Here is a 21146-nt window from a genome sequence, read left to right as displayed (position 1 = left end):
CCCTGTATGGAAGGCAAACAAACAGGGAAGTCACCAAGGGGAAGATGGGAGAAGGAAGAGCAGTCAGTTCATTCACGGGGACAGCTCTGGGCTTGGAGAATACAGAGCTATACAAAAAGACACGCTGCTTGGGGAAGTTACATTCAATGGAGGACAGTTATCTCAGGCAAGAAATTACCCCAGCCAAGCCCAGCAGCTAGAGTGGTCAAGGTGTGAATCCAAGCAGGAAGGCCAGTGGGCTTCTTAGGTTGTGTTTTTCAGAAACAAGCTCAGAACTGAAGATTTTCCTGGAAGTATCTTACCTAGAAATACTCGCACAGAACCCCATAGAGGAATCAGGGTTGAGTCAAGGGAGGGAGAGACCTCACGCTGGTCTCCACTACCAAGCAGTCCCGTAAGGATAGCTTTGGTTCCATCTGAAAGGAGCGTAAGGACATGATGTTGCTTCAGAATGGTCCTGTAGGGGGTGAGGGAGCTGGGTGGGCTATTCATCAGTAGCTGGTTGAAGACTGACCCTGGGAGTCCTTCTTGGTCTTTGTGTAACAGACAAAATAGATTCCCACAGCAACATGTCTCCTATAACAAGAGATATGCAGGCTGGCTTCGAGGGCAAGGTCCTTTCCTGAGCATTCCCCCAAGGTGTGAGAGGTTCCAGTGGTGGAAGGGTAGGTCTTAAACAGAGCTACCAGAAGTATGGTCTTCCCAGGGATTTTCAGATCTGAGGAAGATCTATCATACTGAAGTCATGAGCATCTGGTTCATCAATAGTTTGTAGTATTGTCACATATAAGGGACATGGTATCCTTAACTTTCTGGGTTTAATTTTGGAGGAACAGATGCAGTCATCTCAGGGTATAGGGCTTGGTGGCTTAGGATTCTAGGTCTGACAATATTTTATGTGCTTTATTAATTTTATAGTGGTTTAATAGAGTCTTGCTGTGTAGCCCAGGCAAAGTCCAGATTTTGTGTTACACAAAATTAATTTCCAGAGGAATGAAAGACTTACAAACAAATGTATTTAAATAAGCAGAACTGTAGATAAGTCCAAGTACAAATATATGGAGTCTATACTACTTCAAGATAAGCAGGAACCATAATGAAAAGTTGGATGGTTTTTATTCTACCTTCTGGCCTGGTGGTATATCCCTGTGTGCCTCTTTACTTAGGAGGTTGAGGCAGGATGCTTGATAGTCCAAGGCTTGCCTGGGTGACAGAGTGACAGGGCAACCTAGGCAATTTAGTAAGGCCTTGTCTTGAAGTCTTTTGTACCTTCCTTCCCTATCTTTCTTTTTTCTTTTTTTCTTCCTTCCTTCCTTTTTCCTCCTCTTTTTCCTCTTATTCCTCTTCCTCCTCCTCTTCTTTTTTCTTCCTCTTCCTCCTCCTTCTACATGTATAAAGTACCCCCAAAAGGTTAAATGTGGTAATACATACCTTTAATACCAACACTTGGGAGCCAGAGGCAAGCAGATATCTATGATTTAAAGGCCAGCATACATACCAAATTCCAGGCCTGGTGGGGCTACATAGTGTGATCCTGTCTAAAATAAGTAGATAGATAGATAGATAGATAGATAGATAGATAGATAGATAGACAATATTAGGGATAGGATAGAGCTCAGTGGTAGAATACTTGTCTACTATGTACATGGTCCTGAGTTCAAGCACCAGTACTGATTCTATCATCATTAAATGTTTAAGAAAAACATTGATTTAAAATAGTCTGAAAGAAAGTATTTGAAATATATGGGACAATGGATTCAACCCATACCTTTGTACAGCTTATCAAGAAAAGTAAAGAAACTCCCCAAGTGAGCAACAGATACATGAACAGGCAAAGAGAAATGCAAATAGATAATAAAAATATACTTGGGACAACAAAAAAAAAGAAAAAGAAAAAGAATCACTTCATTAGACTGAATGAAATTTAAAAATTAGATATTGAGTGTATATGTGATGCACACCTTTAATCCCAGCTCTCAGAAGGAAGAGGCAGGCAGATCTCTGAGTTTGAGGACATCCTGGTCTAGTCCCAGGCCAGCCTACATATCTAGTTACAGGCCAAGTGGCTGAATCCTGGTCTAAATAAATAAATATTAAAATCAGATATTGGGTCTGGGAAGTGCCTACCTCAATGTGTTTGATACCCAGCACCAGAAGATTTTTAAGTTAAAACTGGATTAAGTAACCAGTTACTAGAGTTTAGATCCATAGAACCCATGGAGAATCTGGGGCAGTAGCCCTCACTTGTAATCCCAGTGTTCCTACAATGAGATGGGAGACAGAGACAAGAGAACCTCCACAAATCTGTGGCCCAGCTAGCCTGACATTCACAGCACTGAATGGCAAGAGGCCTTGCCTCAACTAAGTTGAAGGCAAAGACCCATGCCCTAGATTTTGTGTGTGTGTGTGTGTGTGTGTGTGTGTGTGTGTGTGTGTGTGTGTGTGTGACATGTGCGCATACCTGCACACACAGAGACATTTAAAGTAGTACATCAATGGAGTTGAAGTCCTTCAGTGATTAAGAACACTAGCTGCTCTTCCAGAGAACACACATACAATTCCCAGTACCCATATAGCAACTCAACCATCTGTAACTCCAGTTTCAGGGGATCCCATGCCTTCTTTTGGCCCCTGAGGGGTCAAAGAATACATGTGTTCACAGACATACATACAAGCATCACGGTTCACAGACATAATTTTGAAAAACAGAATATCAAATTCAGACAAGTACCATGGACACTTTCTTTTTTTGTTATTTTGTTTTGTTTTTCAAGGCAGGGGTTTTCCTGTATAGCCTTGGCTGTCTTGGAACTTGCTCTGTAGACCAGGCTGGCCTTGAATTCACAGAGATCTGCCTGCCTCTGTCCTCCGAGTGCTAGGATGAAAGGCATAGGCTAGCACTACCCAGGACACTTTCAAATATGGCAGAGGCAGTAAAACAAAGGGGAGACAGTTGGTAAAGCCACCTGAATAACTGTGACACCACCGATAGCCTGAATATATGGGTGCTGGTCTTTTTCTGAGTTTTCATATACTACACAAGGAGAACCTTGAATGTTCAGCCCAGCACTGCTTATGATAGCAAAACACTGAAGTTGACCCCAGTGGCTATCAAAGTCAATTGAAATGCAGATAGGAGTAATGGTGCTTGCCTATAAACCAGCACTAGAGACACTGAGGCAGGAGGATTGCCAGCGGTTTTACACCAGCTTGAGCCACACAGCAATATTAGACCAACTAGGGCTATATCATGTCCCTTCTAAAAATAGAGAACTAAGCAAAGGAAATTAAGGTGGTGAGTGGTATTTCCTCACATTTATTTGATTCCTGCCAGATTCCATTTGATGAATCTCACAACATAACATTAGTAAGCTATGACACACATCAGTATGATTCATTCCTTTGGGTGACAAAACAGAGTAATAGCATTCAAGAATGATCCAGCTGGGCATTGTCACCTGTAGGGAGTCACCCTAGCCCCGCCCAATAGTCCTGGGGCAGGTACCAGGTGGACCCGGGGACTTGCCCAGAGGGGCGTGGTGAAGGAAAGCCGGGGTGACGTAAGGGAGCTTCTTAAGGGGCTGCACGTGGGGACGCTGGGCCCTTTTGTTCTGGCCGAGCTGGCTGGGTTCTATAACCTAGCTCTGGCCTGTGTTTTACCTTGGTGTCTTCTGGAATAAAGAGACCTTAATCTTACAGTCACCAGCTTCTATAATCCCAGCACTCAAGAGGCTGAGGCAGGAGGATTGCCTCAAGTTTGAGGCCAGACTGAGCTACACAGTTGGGATACTAGTGAGACCTTGTCTCAAAACAAAACAAAACAAAAACAAAGAAAATAGCTGATCCCTGTGGCACATGTTTATAATTCTAGTACTCAGAGGCAGAAAGATGGGAAGTTCAAGGCCAGTCATGGCTACATAGTGGGCTTGAGGCCCACATAGGCTATAGGAAACATGTCTCAAAACAACAACAGCAATACATCTCTACAAATGAAGGTGGCAGCCCCGGGCTACCTTTTATTCCCTGTTGAGAGTTCAGTAGCAAAGGTTATTTGCAACTGTGGAAGAGGTCCAGCATTTTCAAATTTGGCATCGGAAAACCCCCAACGTGGGATGTATCCACCAGGCCCAGGAAGCAACTCCAGGTCAACGGAATGAGACAGGGGAGGGAATTGTTTGGGTCATGTGATTTCTCAGGTCCCGGAGTAAGTCTTTTCCCACACGGTTGATTCCCAGAATGCAGAAGCCCACCAGACTCCAAGGCCAAGTGGATGAATTGGGGTATAGAAGAGATTCTGAAGCTGGCAGCCAAGTGCCTGACTTTTCCCACACCCTAGATTTCCAGCCTTCACCCTATCAGCTGCACATCCCTTCTCAGAGGCTGATAACATTCCTGAGTGACAGCAGGCATGCTCAGACTTGCTCTCTAAGCACTTTCTTGTTTTATTTTTACTTGACCTTCAAGAGAATTATTCTCCTTTATCTAACCCCAAAGAAGAAAAGATTTGGGGTCCCTCCCTTTTCCCTCCTCCCTCTTGTGTATACAGGATCACATGCAATGACTTTCCTTCCTATTAGAGGAAATGGGTGCTGGGGAGATGAGACCTTCTGCACAGACAAACAGAGATGCCCCAGGTCCTTGCTGCTGGTGATCAGGGCCTTCTCCGGGCTGAGTGGCGAATGGGCCTCCCTTAAGTGTCACTTGGCATTAGCTCTCTGTAATCTTGACTGTCAGAAGTAAGAGGCAGTGTGTGTGTGTGTGTGTGTGTGTGTGTGTGTGTGTGTGTGTGTGTGTGTGTGTATGGTAGAGAACACTTAGGCACCAGTGGCAATATTTAGTCCTCCGGCCACCCTTAGTATAACATCAATCCTCCAGAACCTTAAGGAAAAGGCCAACATACTGCGACTTGTGACTGGCCCAAGGTGACCCTGCTCACAGAGGAAAAGGAGATGGGATTTGTAGCTGGCCCTCTTGAGCCCCCAGATGGTCCAGTTACCACTGTTCTACACTGCCAAGCTGCAGATCTCCTCATAATTGAATTGCACAAGTTGATGGGGTTCTGCCTGCAGGGAAACTGCAGAATGATTGGGGTGGTGTGAACTAGAGTAAACTCCTGCACCACGCCTGAGTGCACAGGTGAGAGATCTCAAAGGGCTGGGGAAAAACAGAGCCCTCATCAATTATTCTCCCACTCTGGACAGGGATGTCACCCACATGCAAAGTCACCCATGGGGATTAGGTTTCTGAGACCTAGAATAAGAGAGACAACCAAAGACCCAAGCCCTGGCCTGCTTCCACTCTCCTCCTGTGGTCACCATGACCTGCCCCTCTGGCCTTCTGGTCCAAGTACCCAGTTATACCAGCAACACCTATTCCCCCCAGTTTATTTAATGTATAATTTTTTGCATGCTGAGGGGCAAACCCGGGGGTCTCAGATGTGCTAGGCAAGTGCCCCAGGATGGTGTCACAGTCCCAGCCACTCTCCCAGCCTCTGAATAGATGTATGACACCACTTTGCACTGAGTCTTATAGCATAGTCCTGCAGGGGAAAGAAAACCAAGACACTAAGCCTGGCATGGTGGCACATGTCTTTAATCCCAGCACTTGGGAGGCGGAGGCAGACCAATCTCTGTGTTCAAGGTCAGCCTGGTCTACAGAGCGAGTTCCAGCCAGGGCTATGCTAAGAAAGAAAAATAAGAAGAAAAGAACCCAGGTATTTCCCTGGCTTTGATGATGGAACTCTGTGTGTTCTACCTTGGAGGGACTGTCTGTTCGGTTCAAACCTTAGTTACTGTGCTGTTTTGGGAATGACAGATATCCTGCCATTTGGGGGTAAGAATCACTGTCTTACCAATTTTATACCATGACAACCTGATGTCCCAACCGACTCTCTGACTGTACCAGACAACAGGCACTGTTGCCCCCTTCCCTGGGGTCTGCAAGCTTCCTGTGCGACCAGCGTGGTAAGAAGCCACACTGGATGACCAGCTTTGCAGATGCTTCAGCATCCAATCCTCTTTGGACAATAGCGTCAGCATGGTGGAGCGTCAGCAGACACTCAGACTCTTAGACTGGCACTTGGGTTTGGGTTGTGTAAGTCGTAGAAACTTTAATTAATAACACCCAGTCTATGCTGGAGTTCCTGGTGGCTTTAACATGGGTCCCTGCAATCGGTCAATGGGTAATTTCCATCCTCAAAGGATGGGTTTAGGAAGAACCCAATGTAAGAGATTAGAACAAAAGCATATAAGAATTAAAAATAAACAAATAGGTGCAAAATTATCATAGAACAATGTAAGTCCCAGCACCCAATTCATCGGACTGCAGAGAGGAAGGAATGGGTGTGTAAAAACATAATGCTAAAAGCAGGCCTGGCCCAGAACATTTCTCTCAGGTCCAATGCTTGAGGAATTTCCTCTATGCTGTCAAGTGGGTAAGTGAAGTGGGGACTGGATGGAAGGGGAGGGACATGCCCTTTCTCTGGCAGGAATCCAGCCAGGAGCAACGTTTGCATTCATCCACCTTCATACCTTCAGGTCACTACAGAAAAAATAATGTGCTCAGTGGTTAGCCAGCTTGATACCACTAAGTGAGAGCCACACTATAGGATCTTGTGCTTGACTAGGAGCCTAGAGATACAGTCAGAAGGGCAGTGCTAAGAGCAATGCCTGGAGGAAACAGCTTAGCTAAAAGGGACAATTGCTTTTTCTGGAGAAAGCCATTGAGGACCCAAGAATTGAACTTGAGGACCCAAGAATTGAACTTGGGTCTCCAGCCATCTCATCCTGCTATCAGTGTGGAGGCAACAGAGTGGCGAAGAGTGGTGAGGTGAATGGAGACATGGTGACCTGTCTTGCTGCTGGGGTGGGAATCTTCGCTGTAAGGTTTGCCTAAGGCCATACAAGTAGTCCCTTGGATGCGGTCCTCTCCTTCCTGAGGGGCTATGTACAGCTCTTCTCTCTAGACCATAGCTTCAGCATAATGGGCCTAAGCAGAGGCATTCATACTGCCCCTCTTGTAATTTAAATCCCACTATCTCTTCCCATTCACATTGGCACTTTCTTTTCCTTTTATTTATTCTTTGATGGATTCATAATACATGTCTACAGTGTATCTTGAGCATGTCGGATCCAACTCCCCTCCCCTCTGCTTGCAACATGTCACTCTTCCCACCTTCCTGTTCTCCCTTCCTCTTTCTCTCTCTAGTATACATGAAACTCTGGGTTTAATTTTGAATGTCACCAACAAATCTTTTTTTGTGACAGGGTCTCACTAAGTAACTCTGGCTGTCTAGGAACTCACTATATAGACCAGGCTGGCCTCGAACTCACAAAAGATCCACCTGCCTCTACCTCCTGAGTGCTAGGATTCAAAGTGTGTGCTACCATGACCAGCCTACTTTTCTGTGCACGTGCGCGCACACGTGTGTGTGTGTGTGTGTGTGTGTGTGTGTGTGTGTGTGTGTGTGTGTGTGTACGTGCTCATGCCCAGGCCCACCCAATGGAGGCCAGAAAGGGGTGTAGTTACAGACTTACAGCTGTAGTTATATGCTTTTGTGAGTCACACAGTGTGGGTGCTAGGATCTGGGCCCTGGTCCTCAGATAGAGCAATAGTTAGTGCTCTTAACTACTGAATCATATCTCCAGTCCCTTGTTTGTGTTTGAGATGATTCCATTATTCCAGGCCGGCCCCTGAACTCACTGTGTAGTCAAGAATGATCTTGAAATATTGATTCTCTTACCTCTTCTCAAGTACCAGGATTATAGGCATGCACCCCACACCCAGAAGCTTAATTTTTAATTCTTCTTTCCTATATTTCATACACAACCATCAATTCACATCCATTTCTGGCAAGTTGTCCCCGGATCTTCCTCTTCTTTCTGTTCTCACTGCTCCCAAGAGGGCCAAGGCAGTCTCTTGTCTGGGCCCAAGCAGTTGGTCCTAGCTAGTTTCCTTGTGTTTCCCCAGCATTTATAAGCATCTATAGCCCAAAGAGAAGATGTTCCTTTTCTCTTGGCAGTGCTATCAATCAATCTCTGGACCTTGTGTTGGTTAGCAAGTGCTACATATACTGAGCTGCATCCTTAGCCCCAACAAGATGATCTCTATAGATCATAAAAACATAATCCTCATAATCTCCATAATTAAAAGCTTCCAGTGGGGGGCTGAAGAGATAGATAGCTTAGCAGTTAAGAGAACTTGCTGCTCTTCCAGAGGACCCAGATTTGATTCCCATCACCCATATGGCAGCTCACAACTGTCTCTAGCTCCAGTTTCAGGGGATTCAGACATATATGCAAGCAAAATACCCACACACATAAAATAAATAATTTAATAAATTATTTATAAATGAAATAATTAAAAAAAAAACTCCCAGTGCACTTACTGCAGGAAACTCAAATTCATAGACTGTGATATTCAGTAAACATGATCTAGTGCCTGCTTCTTTTCCCAGGTTTGTAACTTTCTGCATGATGTCTTACTGTGTCATTGAGGGCTCTATTACCTGTGCAAACACCTGTCCTGATAGCTCACACTAGGTAGCAAGGTCCCTTAGTAGTCCCCTAAGCACTCCTAACCTACCTTCATTCCGGAAACTCTCAGCCTTCAGTGCTAGAGTCTGTCTGTCCCACCAGAATGCTAGCCCAGTGAAAATGGAGACCTGCCAGCCTTACTCTCCACTTCATTTGAAACCAGATGGATGAATGAATGGAATGACCAGTAAAGCTTGCATTGAGGAGCTGGGGGTGTAGGTCAATAGTGTACCACTGGCCTGCCATGCACAGACCCTGAGCTCAGTCCCCAGCATTTCGAAAAAAGAATAGAGAGAGAGGAAGGAAAACCCAGAGGAATGGATGCTGGAGATTTATGCTATCCTTGGGGTGAGATGGAGCCTCTTCACAGTAGGTGAGAGACAAGACGGCAGAAGCCTCAGCCAAAAGGGGTCTTCGTTTTTCCCTAGATATCTCTGGGCCTTACCCACCCACCACTCACCCATTCCCAGCCTTGATCAGTCCTGTCTCTCTCCTTGCCCTGTCTTCTTGCTTTTATTTTTTTAATGTTTATATTTTATATTCATTCATTTATCCATCCAGGTGTAAGCTCTGTCCATGTTGTCCTGTATGGTCTCAGTCTGCTGTGTTCAAATGACCCTCCTGCCTTTACCTCCCATGTAGCCGGGAGTACAAGTATGGCCCTCTGGTTCTGCATTTGCCAGTCTTAAAAAGCTAAACTACTTGGCATAGTAGTACATTCCTATAATCCTAGTGCTTAGGAGGCTGAGGCAGGAGGGCTGCCTTGAGCTCTAGGCCAGCCTTGGTACATACCGTGAGTTCTAGGACAGCCTGAACTACAAAGCAAAATCCTTTCTCAAAATACCAAAACAAAAACTTCAGTGAGAGAAAGAGAAGCTGAAGCAGGAGGATCTCAAGTTCAAGGCCAATTTGCCATACCGAGTGAGTTCAAGGCCAGCCTGGGCTGCATGGCAGAGCCTGGCTCACTCTGGCTCAATGACCCATCAGTCAATCAGTCAATGCTGCAGATGTAGCTCTTGTAGAATATTTATACAGTGTGTGTGAGGCCTGAGTTTGATCCCTAGAACCATACAAAATTTTAATTTGTAAGTACTCCATTGTTTGCTTGTTTTCTTCTTCTTGAACCAGTGTCTTATTCTGTAGCTCAGACTCGTTTCAAATACTTTATGCCCCTCTCAGCCTCCTGAAAGCAAGGATTATAGTTGTGTAGCACCATGCCTTCTAATATGTTTCTGTTTTGTTTTGTTTTCCTGAGAAAGGGTCTCACTCTGTAGCCCTGGCTGGTCTAGAACTCATTCTGTAAACCAAGCTGACCTCCAACCCCCAGAGATTCTCCTGCCTCTACCTCCTGAGTCCTGGGACTAAAAGGGATACACCACCAAAACTGGCTATATGGTTTTTTTAAAAAAAAAAGGGCCACTTGCAGCCCAGGCTGACCTCAAACTCACCATTTAGCCAAGGCTGACCTTGAACTTCTTCTATTGAACCAACTGCTTCTGTCTCCTACATGGTAGGCTGACAAGCATGCACTATTGACCTAGCTAGTGTATCTTTAAAATGAGTTTATTTTCATGACCTAAATATCATTTGTCTCACAGAGGATCTCATGTACCCCAGCTGGCTTTGAATCCCCTATATATATCTGAGGATGAGTTTCACCCCTGATCTTTCAACCCCTACTATCTGAGTACTAGGATGTCTGGGTACACCACCATGCCCAGCGTGTACGTTACTGGGAATCAAACCTAGGGCTCGTGCATTCAAGGCACGCACTTTGTCACTGAGCTACCTCCTAGCCCTTTTGGACACTTCTGTTACAGGATCTCACTCTGTAACCCTGGCTTATCTGCAACTCACTATGCAGCCTAGGCTGGCCTCAAACCCACCAGAGTCCTTCTGCCTCCACATTCTGAATGTTGGAATTACAGGTGTGTACTACCACTCCGAGGTTTTGATTGCAAACATTTAATGCAGAGAATCCCTTGAAATATTTCTTTTGACAAAGATGAATTTAGAGGCCTGGTTCATGTAGCATTTATTCATTCTTCTATATTCTTGTTGAGCAACCAAACTGTGCGTCAGAATCTTTTCCTTGTTACAGTACTGAAACCCAAGCTCTTTCCCAATACCAAAACCCAAGTTCTTCCTCTTTTTTAAGGGGAGTTGGTCCCTCCCCCTTTATTTTTTCCTCTGTTTAGAGGAAATTCACAGAGCCAAGATTTAAAACGGGGGGGGGGGGGGGGCGTCATCTGTTGAGGGCAGGAGCTCCCTGGCCTCAGGAACATGGCCCGCCTCTTCACTTCCTGACGTCATGCTATTTTTGTCTTTGAATAGCTCATCGACACGATCGCCTCGGAGATCGGAGAACTGAAACGGGAGATGGTACAGACAGATATCAGCCTGGGAAATGGCCTGGAACCTTCTGAAACCCACAGGTGATCAAAGACGAAGTTAGGTGCTGGGTGTGAGTTGGGGGACTCAGTGAAGCTGGTGAATGAAGAGGGTTGGCATCCCGTCTCTTCTTCAAAGTTTGGGAACTGGAAGTGTGGTGACAATACCAGGTGACATGCTCTGTAGGAGGTGGGAGTGGCCTAGAAGCTCCTTGTCTGCTTGTTTACTTTAATTGCATTGAAAGCACTTGAACTTTATACCTTCTTGATTCCTTCTGGCACCAGAACCAGGAAACCTAGAATTGTCGGTGCCATGTCACAATGATGGACAGAGTAACACAGCGGATCCTCCGTGCATGAAGTAGAATTCAGTATAGCCCTGTCAGTCTCCAGGAGGCTTAAAGGGGAGCAGCTAAAGAGGATGGACCCGTTTTGCATTCTCAGGTCAGAAAATCCCCTAACCTGAAATCCAGGGGGTTTGGAACTGAATGAAGTCATGAATGCTTGAAAGGGGGTGCCATAGCTTGTACCAGTTTGGCATGCTGCATAGTCTTTGAAAAGGTAGGAGGGGCTGGTTTTGATCTGGAAAGTGGGGGTGCAGGGGTCAGAGGTGGGGTAGTAGGTTGAAGGTCAAGTCTTTTAGCTCTTTGATATAGCCTTTGTTGTTGACAAAGAAAGCAGAACATCATTGCCCCAAAATGATGCAGCAATCGGTGCCTAGGAAACAGATTCATCATCAACCAACCCCTCTCTTCCCTGGTTGAGGCTACCTGGAATAGAACAAAGTTAAGATTTGTGGTGTTGGTTCTGCTTACAACTCACATGACACACAGGCAAACCAGGTGACACTGGTTGCCCAGGCAAGTTTCAAACCAGCTTGACTTGTTCTCTACCCAAGACAGAGGGAGAGAAAACAGCATCCCAGAGAGCAGGTGCAGGGTCAGTGAGCAGGTGGTGATGCAATGCCAGGCTTCTCAGGGAGAGCTACCTTTGCCTTAGCAGGGCACATTCTAGGTGCCATCCTCTTCCTGGCCTCTAATGGGGCTAGATTGGGTGTTCTTCCATGCTTTTTGGCTTTTGGAGCGCTTTCTTTATCCCCCAGTATGAAAGGCTTTGGTTCCTTAAATTGTTATAACCCATAACTTGACACACATGTACAGTGCACAGTGGTTTTCCGGTGACAGGTTTTTGTTTTTGTTTTTGTTTTTTGTTTTTTTTTTTTTCATCTCATATTCAGAATAGTTCAAAGGTTTTTCTTGGAACTTTAGCCCAGGGTTGACCTTTGACCTTTACACTTTGCATTGTTGTGCATAAGCAAAACTGGAATCCAGGCTGTTAAGTAGTAGGATTTATGGACATCGGTTTCTTCCACATCCAGGAAACGCAGTGCTGGAAGGTAGACCCCAGGTTTTGCAGGTGACAGAGACAGAGTGAAGGGAACATTTCCCCTGAGTGTAAGTCACAGAGGCTGTTGAGGTTTGGGGAGTGGTGGGTTGCAAGCCATCAAAATCTTGCTCTCTGACCTCAGCAGATAATAGAGTGAGAGAACTAAAGTTCATTTCATCACTAACGTCACCTGTCTTTGTTTGCGTGGTACATGCTAAGGATGTGATAAACTACTGATCTGCACTCCCAGCATTAATGTCTTTTCATCTTTTCCTTTCCCAATCTAAGAATGACCAAAACTGCCAGCTATGGCCAGTTATGATGGCACATGTCTTTAGACCCAGCAGGAGCAGAGGCAAGAGGATCTGTAGACCAGGTCAACCTGGTCTACATAGAAATTTCCAAGACAGCTAGAGCTGCATAATAGATAGGCCCTGTCTCAAACAAACAAACAAACAAACAAACAAACAAACAAACACAAAAAGAATGACCAGAAGTATGCCATAATAACATTTTTGTTCACACTAATATCCTTGGATATTGTGTTCATTAACACTGAATTTACTTATTTTAGAATCACTTTTCTTGCCTTTCAAAACATTATTTGATGGTAGCCAGACATAGTGGCAAGCACTTGTAATCCTCTTATTAGGAAGTGGAGTGAGGAAGATCAGGAGAGGAAGCCAGGCTGGGTTTTGTTTCTGGAGTTTATCTCTCAGCCAGGTCCTGCCCCAAATAAACACACAGATGCTATATTAATTATAAAACTGGTGGCTGATGGCTAGGGCTTCTTATTGGCTACCTCTGTCTTAATTATTAACCCATTTCTATTAATCTAAATATTTCCATGTGGTCTTATCTTACTGGAGAAGGGTCTGGATCTGTTACTCCTTTTCATCTACATCTTCACAGTCCCTCTCTGCCTACCTTTCCCAGGATTCTCATCGTCTCCTAGCCCTGCCTATCTTCCTGCCTTTATTGGACAAACTGTTTTATTCATCAACCAATAAGGGAAACATATATACAGAAGGACATCTCCATCGGGGTTTCATGAGGATTATTGCTTATTTAAGAGAAGAAGCAAGGTAAATTGTCATTAACAATGTATATAGGTTGTGCTTACCTTGTGCTGGCCTCAGGAGTGTGTAGCTGCCAGCCCACTGTATCTTCACAATGATTCTAAAAGTTAGCGATTCATTGTGTTCTACTGGTGTGGAAATTGATGATGTGGCTAAAACACCAAACCAATGATGCTTGGGCATTAAGTTTTTTAGAAGCCACTGCTTTTAATTTGTCCGTTTTCCCCAGTGGAGGTATCAGGAGAGTCAGGCAATGGGAAGGGTAAGAAAAGGAAACTCTGAGTTGTTTCCAGAATTAAGGCAAAACGTAGCCATGGGCAGAAGGCCACAACTCAACCCTGGAGTTGTCTTAACTGCTACAGAAAGAAGTGGCTGAGCACATAAACTTGTGGTCCTGAGATTTTAGAAGCTGAGGCAGGAGGATGAAAAGTTCACAGTCAACCTGGAAGAAGGGAAAGAGGGAAAGACAGAAGGAAGGAGGAGGGAGGGAGGAGGGAGGGAGGGAGGGAGGGAGGGGAGGGAGGGAGGGAGGGAGGGAGGGAGGAAGGAAGGAAAGAAGGAAGGAAGGAAGGAAAGAAGGAGGGAAGGAAGGAAGGAAAGAAGGAAAGAGCTAGCTAACAACTCCACCCTTCCTTGGGGAATACTGCTCTACTTCCAATGGCTGCCCACATGCACCCCTGTCACCTTACTTTGACATCCTTCTCCACGTGTGTGACTCTAATGGGGCCTCTCCTGTCCCAGCTACAGCCATTGCAAAATGCCTGAACTTCCTCAGTTGCTGGAACCTGCAGTTAAATACCAAGCTAGTTAGTTCCCTAGGCAGGAAACCTTTAGTCCTTGGTTTATGTTAGCATTTGGTTATTCTGTGGTTAATTCTGAAATGTTCTTGCAGTTTTAATATTTCCTTGTTTCCTGGACTCCTTTCCATAATAACATTTTAAATGTATTGAATAACGTTGACAGGATGTCATGGGAAAAACAACTATGTTGAAAAACAAGGGCAAAATGTTTAAAATGTAGGGATTCATAGCATAGATGTTTCTTTAATATGCAAATAGGACCAGCAACTGCTGACAGCTGAACAGAGGGGAGCTCTGTCCCCGGTGCTGCTGCAAGATAAACACCTCTGGGTTCTGTTGGCAGCTAAAGCACAGGCAATGGGGACACACTTGTACTGCTATTGCCCCCATTCCAGATGGAAGGAGGTCCATGTTCTCACCACCCCATCCCCACCCCCAGCGTGTGCGTGTGCGTGTGCGTGTGCGTGTGCGTGTGCGTGTGCGTGTGTGTGTGTGTGTGTGTGTGTGTGTGTGTGTGTGCACGCGCGCGCGCGCGTACATGTTCCCTGACCCCCTTAACCTTATCTAAGTTATTTAGAAATGTCTGTACTCAATGCCCACATCAGAGAATAATAATAGAGCAACTTCATACCATTCCCATAGGGCCAATGGCCATAAAGAACTTAGCAGAGTGCCTGACCTGGACAGGTGCAATGTATGATATTTACAAAGGACGTCTTTAGAGTCTGAAGTTAATCCCATCTGGCCTTGTAGCTTTGATGCCATTTACATGTTGGTGATTTACAACTTAGGTCCCTTGGGCTGATCTTTTTTATAAGTTCAGAAGTTTGCCTCAAGTTTATAGAGACCATGATTGAATCCATGGGGCCTCTTTGCAAGGTCTTTCTTACTCCACTCCCATGAACCTTCCTGACATTCTTGCAGCCTCTCTCTCATAACCCCCTCCCACCCATCTTCAAATCCTAGCAGTTCCACCCATTAAAGAAGATTCATAAAGGGGTCACTTCTCACCAGCATCATTGCCCTGGCCCCTGTCTGGTATCCTGGCCACCACTCTTTCCATTTTTCTGGGCCGTTATCTAAGCATCAATCCAGTCGGTATAATCCTAACTCCTATCACTGCAGTGCTTAAAACTCTTCAGCAGATTTTCATCAGAAACCAAAATCCTCACCACAGTCTTCAAGACTCTGTGGGGTCTAGCTGCCTTCCCTGGCCCCTCTTATGCCACCATATCTTCTCTCTCACTCACTCAGTTCGAGCCCCACTGATTTCATCACCAGGGGGTTCCTAACGTGCCCTTGTCCTTGCTGTCCCTTTGCTTGGAATGTACTCCTCCCAAGGCACTGTTGCCCTTGAGCCCTTTCCTTCTGCCACCTTCCTTGGCTTCCTTTATTTTTCTTCAAAGAACTTGTGAGGAGCATAAGCAGCCCTCAAAACTGATGGGTTCTGCATCCATGGAGTCACACAACTGCAAGAAGAAAATGCTGTTGTTACATTTGTAATGCTGTTACAAACTGCATCTATACAGAATCCATTTTTCTTGTCATTATTCCCTAAACAATACAAAATAATAACTATTTACATTGTGTTAGGTATTAGAAATAGTCCAGAGATCATTTTGCTTGTTTGTTTGAGCTAGTCTTGCTAGACAGCCTAAACTGACCTCCATACCCTTCTGCCTCAGCCTCTCAAATGTTTAGATTATAGGTGTACAGCACTATGCCTCACTTATAGGAGGATATGTGTAGGTTATTAGCAAATAGGATTCCATTTTATATGAGAGATTTCCGAATCCACAGACTTAGGTATTGTCAAGGGTCCTTGAACCAGTCCTGAGGGATTTGTGTACCTAATCACTTGCCTAATCATCTTCTCCCTCCAAACACTAGAAGGACCAGCTTCCATGAGAGCAGGGGGTTTGCTCCTTATACTAGATTTCAGGGTGAAGAGTGATGTCTGGCATATGGCATATCATCCATAACTGTGGGAGAATAGGTGGCCGACAGCCCACAACAGCCCCATGAAGATTCTAAGTAGTTTGTGAGAGGCCAATCACAAGCATAAGATACCCCCGTACTAGTGTACAAAAAAGGAAAACTGCTGAGCATGGCGGAGAACACCTGTAATCCTAGCACTGGGGAGGCTGAGGCATGAGGATTGCATGTCCCAGGCCAGCCTGGGCTATATAATATAGAGTTCAAAGCCAACTTAGATAACTTAGTGAGAGCCTGGCTTGAGAGAGAGAGAGAGAGAGAGAGAGAGAGAGAGAGAGAGAGAGAGAGAGAGAGAGAGAGAGAGAGAGAGAGAGAGGAGAGGCAGGGGCAGAGGGAGGGAGGAAGGAAGGAAGGATGGAAGGAAGGAAGGAAGGAAGGAAGAAGGAAGGAAAGAGAGGATAAAACTGAAAGTGTGTGATCAACCTTAGACTTCCTCCCTGGACACAAAAGGGAGCCTGAGTCCCTTCCCTGCTGCCTCCATCTGTGCTTCCTCCATCAGTCCTGAGATCTGGGCTGTTGGAATCCTTTGCTTATAAATTAAGAGCGGATTAAATATACTTCCACCCTCTATCAAAAAGAAGCTGGACAACCAGGAAGAAGATGGCAGGGTTATTCCTGATGGTCAGCCCTCTGTGCAGAGTATTTCCTGTTTCTTCTCTCTATCCTTCCAAAGGCCGGGGAGTATGGGAACATTATAGCCTTCTGTTCCATATCCCTACAGGTGAAAGGTATCTGTGTTGGGTATATCCTCAGGGACTGAAGTGGGCCCACGGTCCACCATCATCTTCCCTGAGCCCATCATTTTGAGCTGACAGTCTACATGTTCCTTTGTCCTCAGGCAGAGAAGTGTGATTCAAAATACAGTTTCCAAAATATTCTCTGGTCTTAGACTGGGTTTTCCGGACACCTGAGGATCCTGGCTAGACACAGTCATTGAGGGACATTGCTCCTTCTGCCACGTTGCTGGTGTCCCATAGCCTGGGTGGAACCCTGAGTGATGTCTGTGGTTCCACAGCTCCTTTCTTCTCTCCGTGCCCCAGGGTCAGACAGGAGTTTAAAGCTTCCTTGTCCACGTCTAGTAGATACTATTAGAATGCAGCAGGTGCCCTTCGACACTGGCCTGGCCTGGAAGTCTGGGTTTCACAGTAGCAATGAAGGGGCAGTGACATCAAAACCACTGCTCGCATCCCTTGAAAGTCCAGAAAACAAGAGGGAAAGGTGGCTTCCATCAAGGGCAGTGGTTCTCAGCCTTCCTAATGCTGCAACCCTTTAACACAGTTTCTCATGCTGTGGTGACCCCCAACCATAAAGTTTTTTCGCTGCTACTTCATAACTATAATTTTGCTACTGTTATGAGTCATAAAGTAAATATCTGTGTTTTCTGATGGTCTCTGGGGCTCATGGCCCACAAACTGAGAATCACAGATCTAGGGGAAAGGGAAATCCATTACACATCTCTAATGAGACAGCTGTGGCTACATCTACTGCTTTGTGCCCTGCTCGAAGAACTCTACCCCTCCTGGTACTACTTTTAAAATAACACGCTAATTATGCTAAACACAATTCAGCAAAAGTGAGTACCCAAGTAGATAGTTAAGGTGAGTTTTCACAAAGAGACCACACAGTCCGCATCCAGCTCCAAAAATAGCTTCTCAACCTTCCCGAGGGTTTCCTAGGCACATCCACTTCATGCCGAGCCAATGTCCTGACTGGCACTCAGCTAGGTAGCTCTGACTGAAGGGTTTGTTGTCGTTTGCCTTTGTTTTGATGCTGGGAATTGAGCCCAGTTTGTAGCGCACATGTTCTACCTACCCTAGCTTTGTCCACTTCCCATTGAAATCAACAGCATATGCTTCCAGAAGTCTGATTTCCTTTATTCAACTTTAAAAAATAATATTCCAAAACATTAAATCCATTCTACTATTGATAGATATTTGACTTGGTTCCAGTTCAGAGTTGGATTTTGTTGTTCTTTTGCACATTTGTTTTTAATACAGGGTCTCATGTAGCCCAGACTGGTATCCAATTCACTGTGTAGCTGAACATGACCTTGAACTCTTTTGGGGGTGGGGGAGCACCTCACTAAGTATCCTTGGCTGGTCTCTAACTCACAGAGATCTGCCTGACTCTGCCTCCCAAGTGCTGGGATCGAAGTCCTGGGCCACTGTGCTCGGTGACCATGAACTCTTGACTTCCAGCCACTACCTCCTGACCAATAGGATTACAGGTGTACTTCAACACACCGTCCATTGTCTGAAGACATGGTCAGAGTTTCCTGAAATAATTTGGTTCAGGCTGTTAACAGCATCATAACTGTAAATATCATATAGGTATTTTTGTAGTTCTGCCTTTAATTAATTGTACTGCATCCAGTACAATTTCCCATATTTAAAAATCTTATGTCCTCAGCTTGAGTAACCTCAAATACAGGATTCAAAGCCACCTCAGTTTATTCTTTCCCAACACAATGAGACAAGATGCCAAGAGACTGAATTTTCTGTTGTTCTTCTGAAGATTTGAGAGAATGCATTCATGACATCCCAGGAAAGCCAGGTCAAGTCACCGGATAGAGTCATTGAGTATTTTGACTTCTTACACCATCAGTGTGTTGTACAATGTTAGCCAGTAAACAGTTTTCTCTCATAACATCTGGAAACCTGTCTAAACCATAGGTCACTGTTGCTCCAGACTTGGGGCACATGCTAGAGCGTTCAGTGAGAAACTTCAGCCAAGCTCATCTTTAAAAGAAGGGTTGGTTTGGGAGCTGGGAAGTGCAGCTCTATGGTAGAACTGTTGACTGGCATTTGCAAAGCTCTAAGTTCCATTACCAACATTGCAAAAAGGAGGTGAAAGGAAAGTGGTTTTCTTCCTTTATTATGACTTCCGCTCTGGTTTCTGTAGAAATAGGAGACTCGTAGGAACCATGTGCTACAGAACACTAGGGCTCTTTGCAGAAAGTGATGTTCACAAATTTATAGTTCTGTTTTGAACCTTGTCTGTTTGAAGAAGTAAACACGCATATCTTCTGTGTCTTGGGCATTCACCTTTCTCAAGGAAACCAGAAAAAGTAGCTTTTCAAATTGAGTCAAGATTGAAAGGCAACAGAAAACAAACCATGTGGAGCTGCGAGGAGGAGCGCTGACTCCTGTGGGCACATGCTCCGTTCAATAGAACAAGTCTATTGTAAGTTTGGCAATAAGACATTTTCTATCCTGCCTGTAGTGGATATGAATATGTCAATCTGAGCCATTTCTCTCCAGCCATTCCCTGAGATAGCCTCTTATTTCAAGCCACTAAGAGTGTTTTCAATGTGGCTTCAAAGAATTCTGTGAGGATTATCCAACCTTCTCCTCATACTGTTGGCAGCATGATGATTAAGTTCAGCTGAAGGGTAGTATTTACTGAGTGGGTTCAGTTTATTTAAGGTTCCCTCAGTGGAGCCTGAAGATTTACATGACATAAGAAGGAGAGAATTGTAAACAAATGCAATGAATATAGATGAATACAGGAATGTGCCAGATTCCAAATGAGGGGAGTAGGAGAATTCCAGGTCATTGGCGGTTTTACAAAGTGTAACACCGGACATCCCTTCAATAAGAATTAAACAGGTAAGAACAGCTGTGATTACAAATGCCCCAAATAACTATTGAGTCTGTCTCAAGTCTTGATATCTAGGAAAGTTTTTTTTTTCAAAGAGCATTTAGTTTTTCTTTTCTTAATAAGTAAGAGTTGGTATGCATATTGTGAAGAAAGCGCATATCAGAAAATAAAAATAATTTGATGAATTAGAGAATAGTCGTGCATAGGTTCTTCTCATCATTGGCGATGCTGAGACAGGAGGATGAAGCAAGACCTACCTAAAAACAAAACATAAAACAAACAAACAGCTGGGTGTGGTTCTGGATACCTATAATCCTAGCACTTAGACATGAAGGGAGGAAGATCACAAATTCAAGGTTACCCTTGGCTATTGAGTAAGTTGGGGGTCAGTCCGGGCTACAGAAGACCCTGTCTCTAAAAAACAAGCCCAAACAAACAAAATGCAAGCATGAGTTCACCCCCTGAGGTAGAACCAAGGCTGTTCTCTCTGCTGTTTTAGCCCTTCAGTGAATAACTCTCCTCTTTTGTTTTACATACTAAGTTTATAAATGATAAGTCATGAATGAATATTTGCCAACTAACAAGGGTGTTTTTTTTTTTCATTCTAGGGCCTAGAAATTAATTCTACTTGGGTTTTGTTTGTTTGTTTGTTTGTTTGTATTGGGTTTTTTGGGGGGTGCTAGTGGGGGTTTGTGATTTTCTTCCTTTGTTTTGTTGTTGCTCCTTGTTTTCAATGTCTGTCCATGTTGGTAGGCTGTTCTTGGATCCATATGTTGAAGTGATCCTCCTACTTTGGCTTCCCCAGTATCTGGGACTACAGGCCTGTGCCAGTTGGCACCCCTGTTTTGCCTGGTGGCACCATTCTGTTTCCTGGTTGGCAACTCTGTCAACAGTAGACTTTGGCCATCCAAGTGTATCATCGGCAATACTCTAGGGTAGATTCACCTTGCACTTTTTTATTTGTCTGGTGTTAGGGATCAAGCCCGCGGCCTCATGTATGCTATAGAGGCAAGTGCCTACCAATAAACTGTACCCCAGCCTTTTTTTTATTTGGCAACTTTGCCTCTTGCTAGCTTGGCTCAGCCACAGGATATCTGTTTAGTTAGAATTCTGCTGGTGAATTGGTCCAGCTAGGCAATAGCATCACACAGCCGAAAGCACTTAAGTAATAGAAACTATGAATGCAAGGAATGCATGCCTTTCCATGAAGCTGCAGGCTGGAGGGCAGCAGGACAGACTGAGCCCTCCTGGCTCCTTCTTCTCCCTGTTCTCAGCTCCAAGGGCAACCAGGACAACAGGTTCTTTGTTTCCACTTCTTATTTTTACAAGAACAAATGAAAGCCTCTGCCAGCACTGACTCCG

The 21146-nt window shown here is 44.8% G+C and overlaps 1 protein-coding gene across 6 annotated transcripts in view; it reads left to right on the top strand.

Moving 5' to 3' along the window:
• The window catches only part of Rin2 (Ras and Rab interactor 2), a 208223-nt gene that overhangs the window by 136621 nt on the left and 50456 nt on the right, over positions 1–21146 (top strand). For 4 of the 6 annotated variants that reach the window (XM_027421603.2, XM_027421601.2, XM_035446250.1 and 1 more), the window contains one exon: positions 10869–10969. In XM_027421603.2, the coding sequence (XP_027277404.1) occupies positions 10869–10969 (101 nt within the window). Of the gene's footprint in view, positions 1–10868; positions 10970–11209; positions 11369–13269; positions 13396–21146 lie in introns of those variants that run through there. The other 2 variants (XM_027421605.2, XM_027421604.2) reach the window with 2 other exon arrangements.

The sequence above is a fragment of the Cricetulus griseus genome, chromosome 6 (genome assembly GCF_003668045.3).
Source record: "Cricetulus griseus strain 17A/GY chromosome 6, alternate assembly CriGri-PICRH-1.0, whole genome shotgun sequence".
Taxonomy (NCBI): domain Eukaryota; kingdom Metazoa; phylum Chordata; class Mammalia; order Rodentia; family Cricetidae; genus Cricetulus; species Cricetulus griseus.
This window is presented reverse-complemented; position numbering and strand designations above follow the sequence as displayed.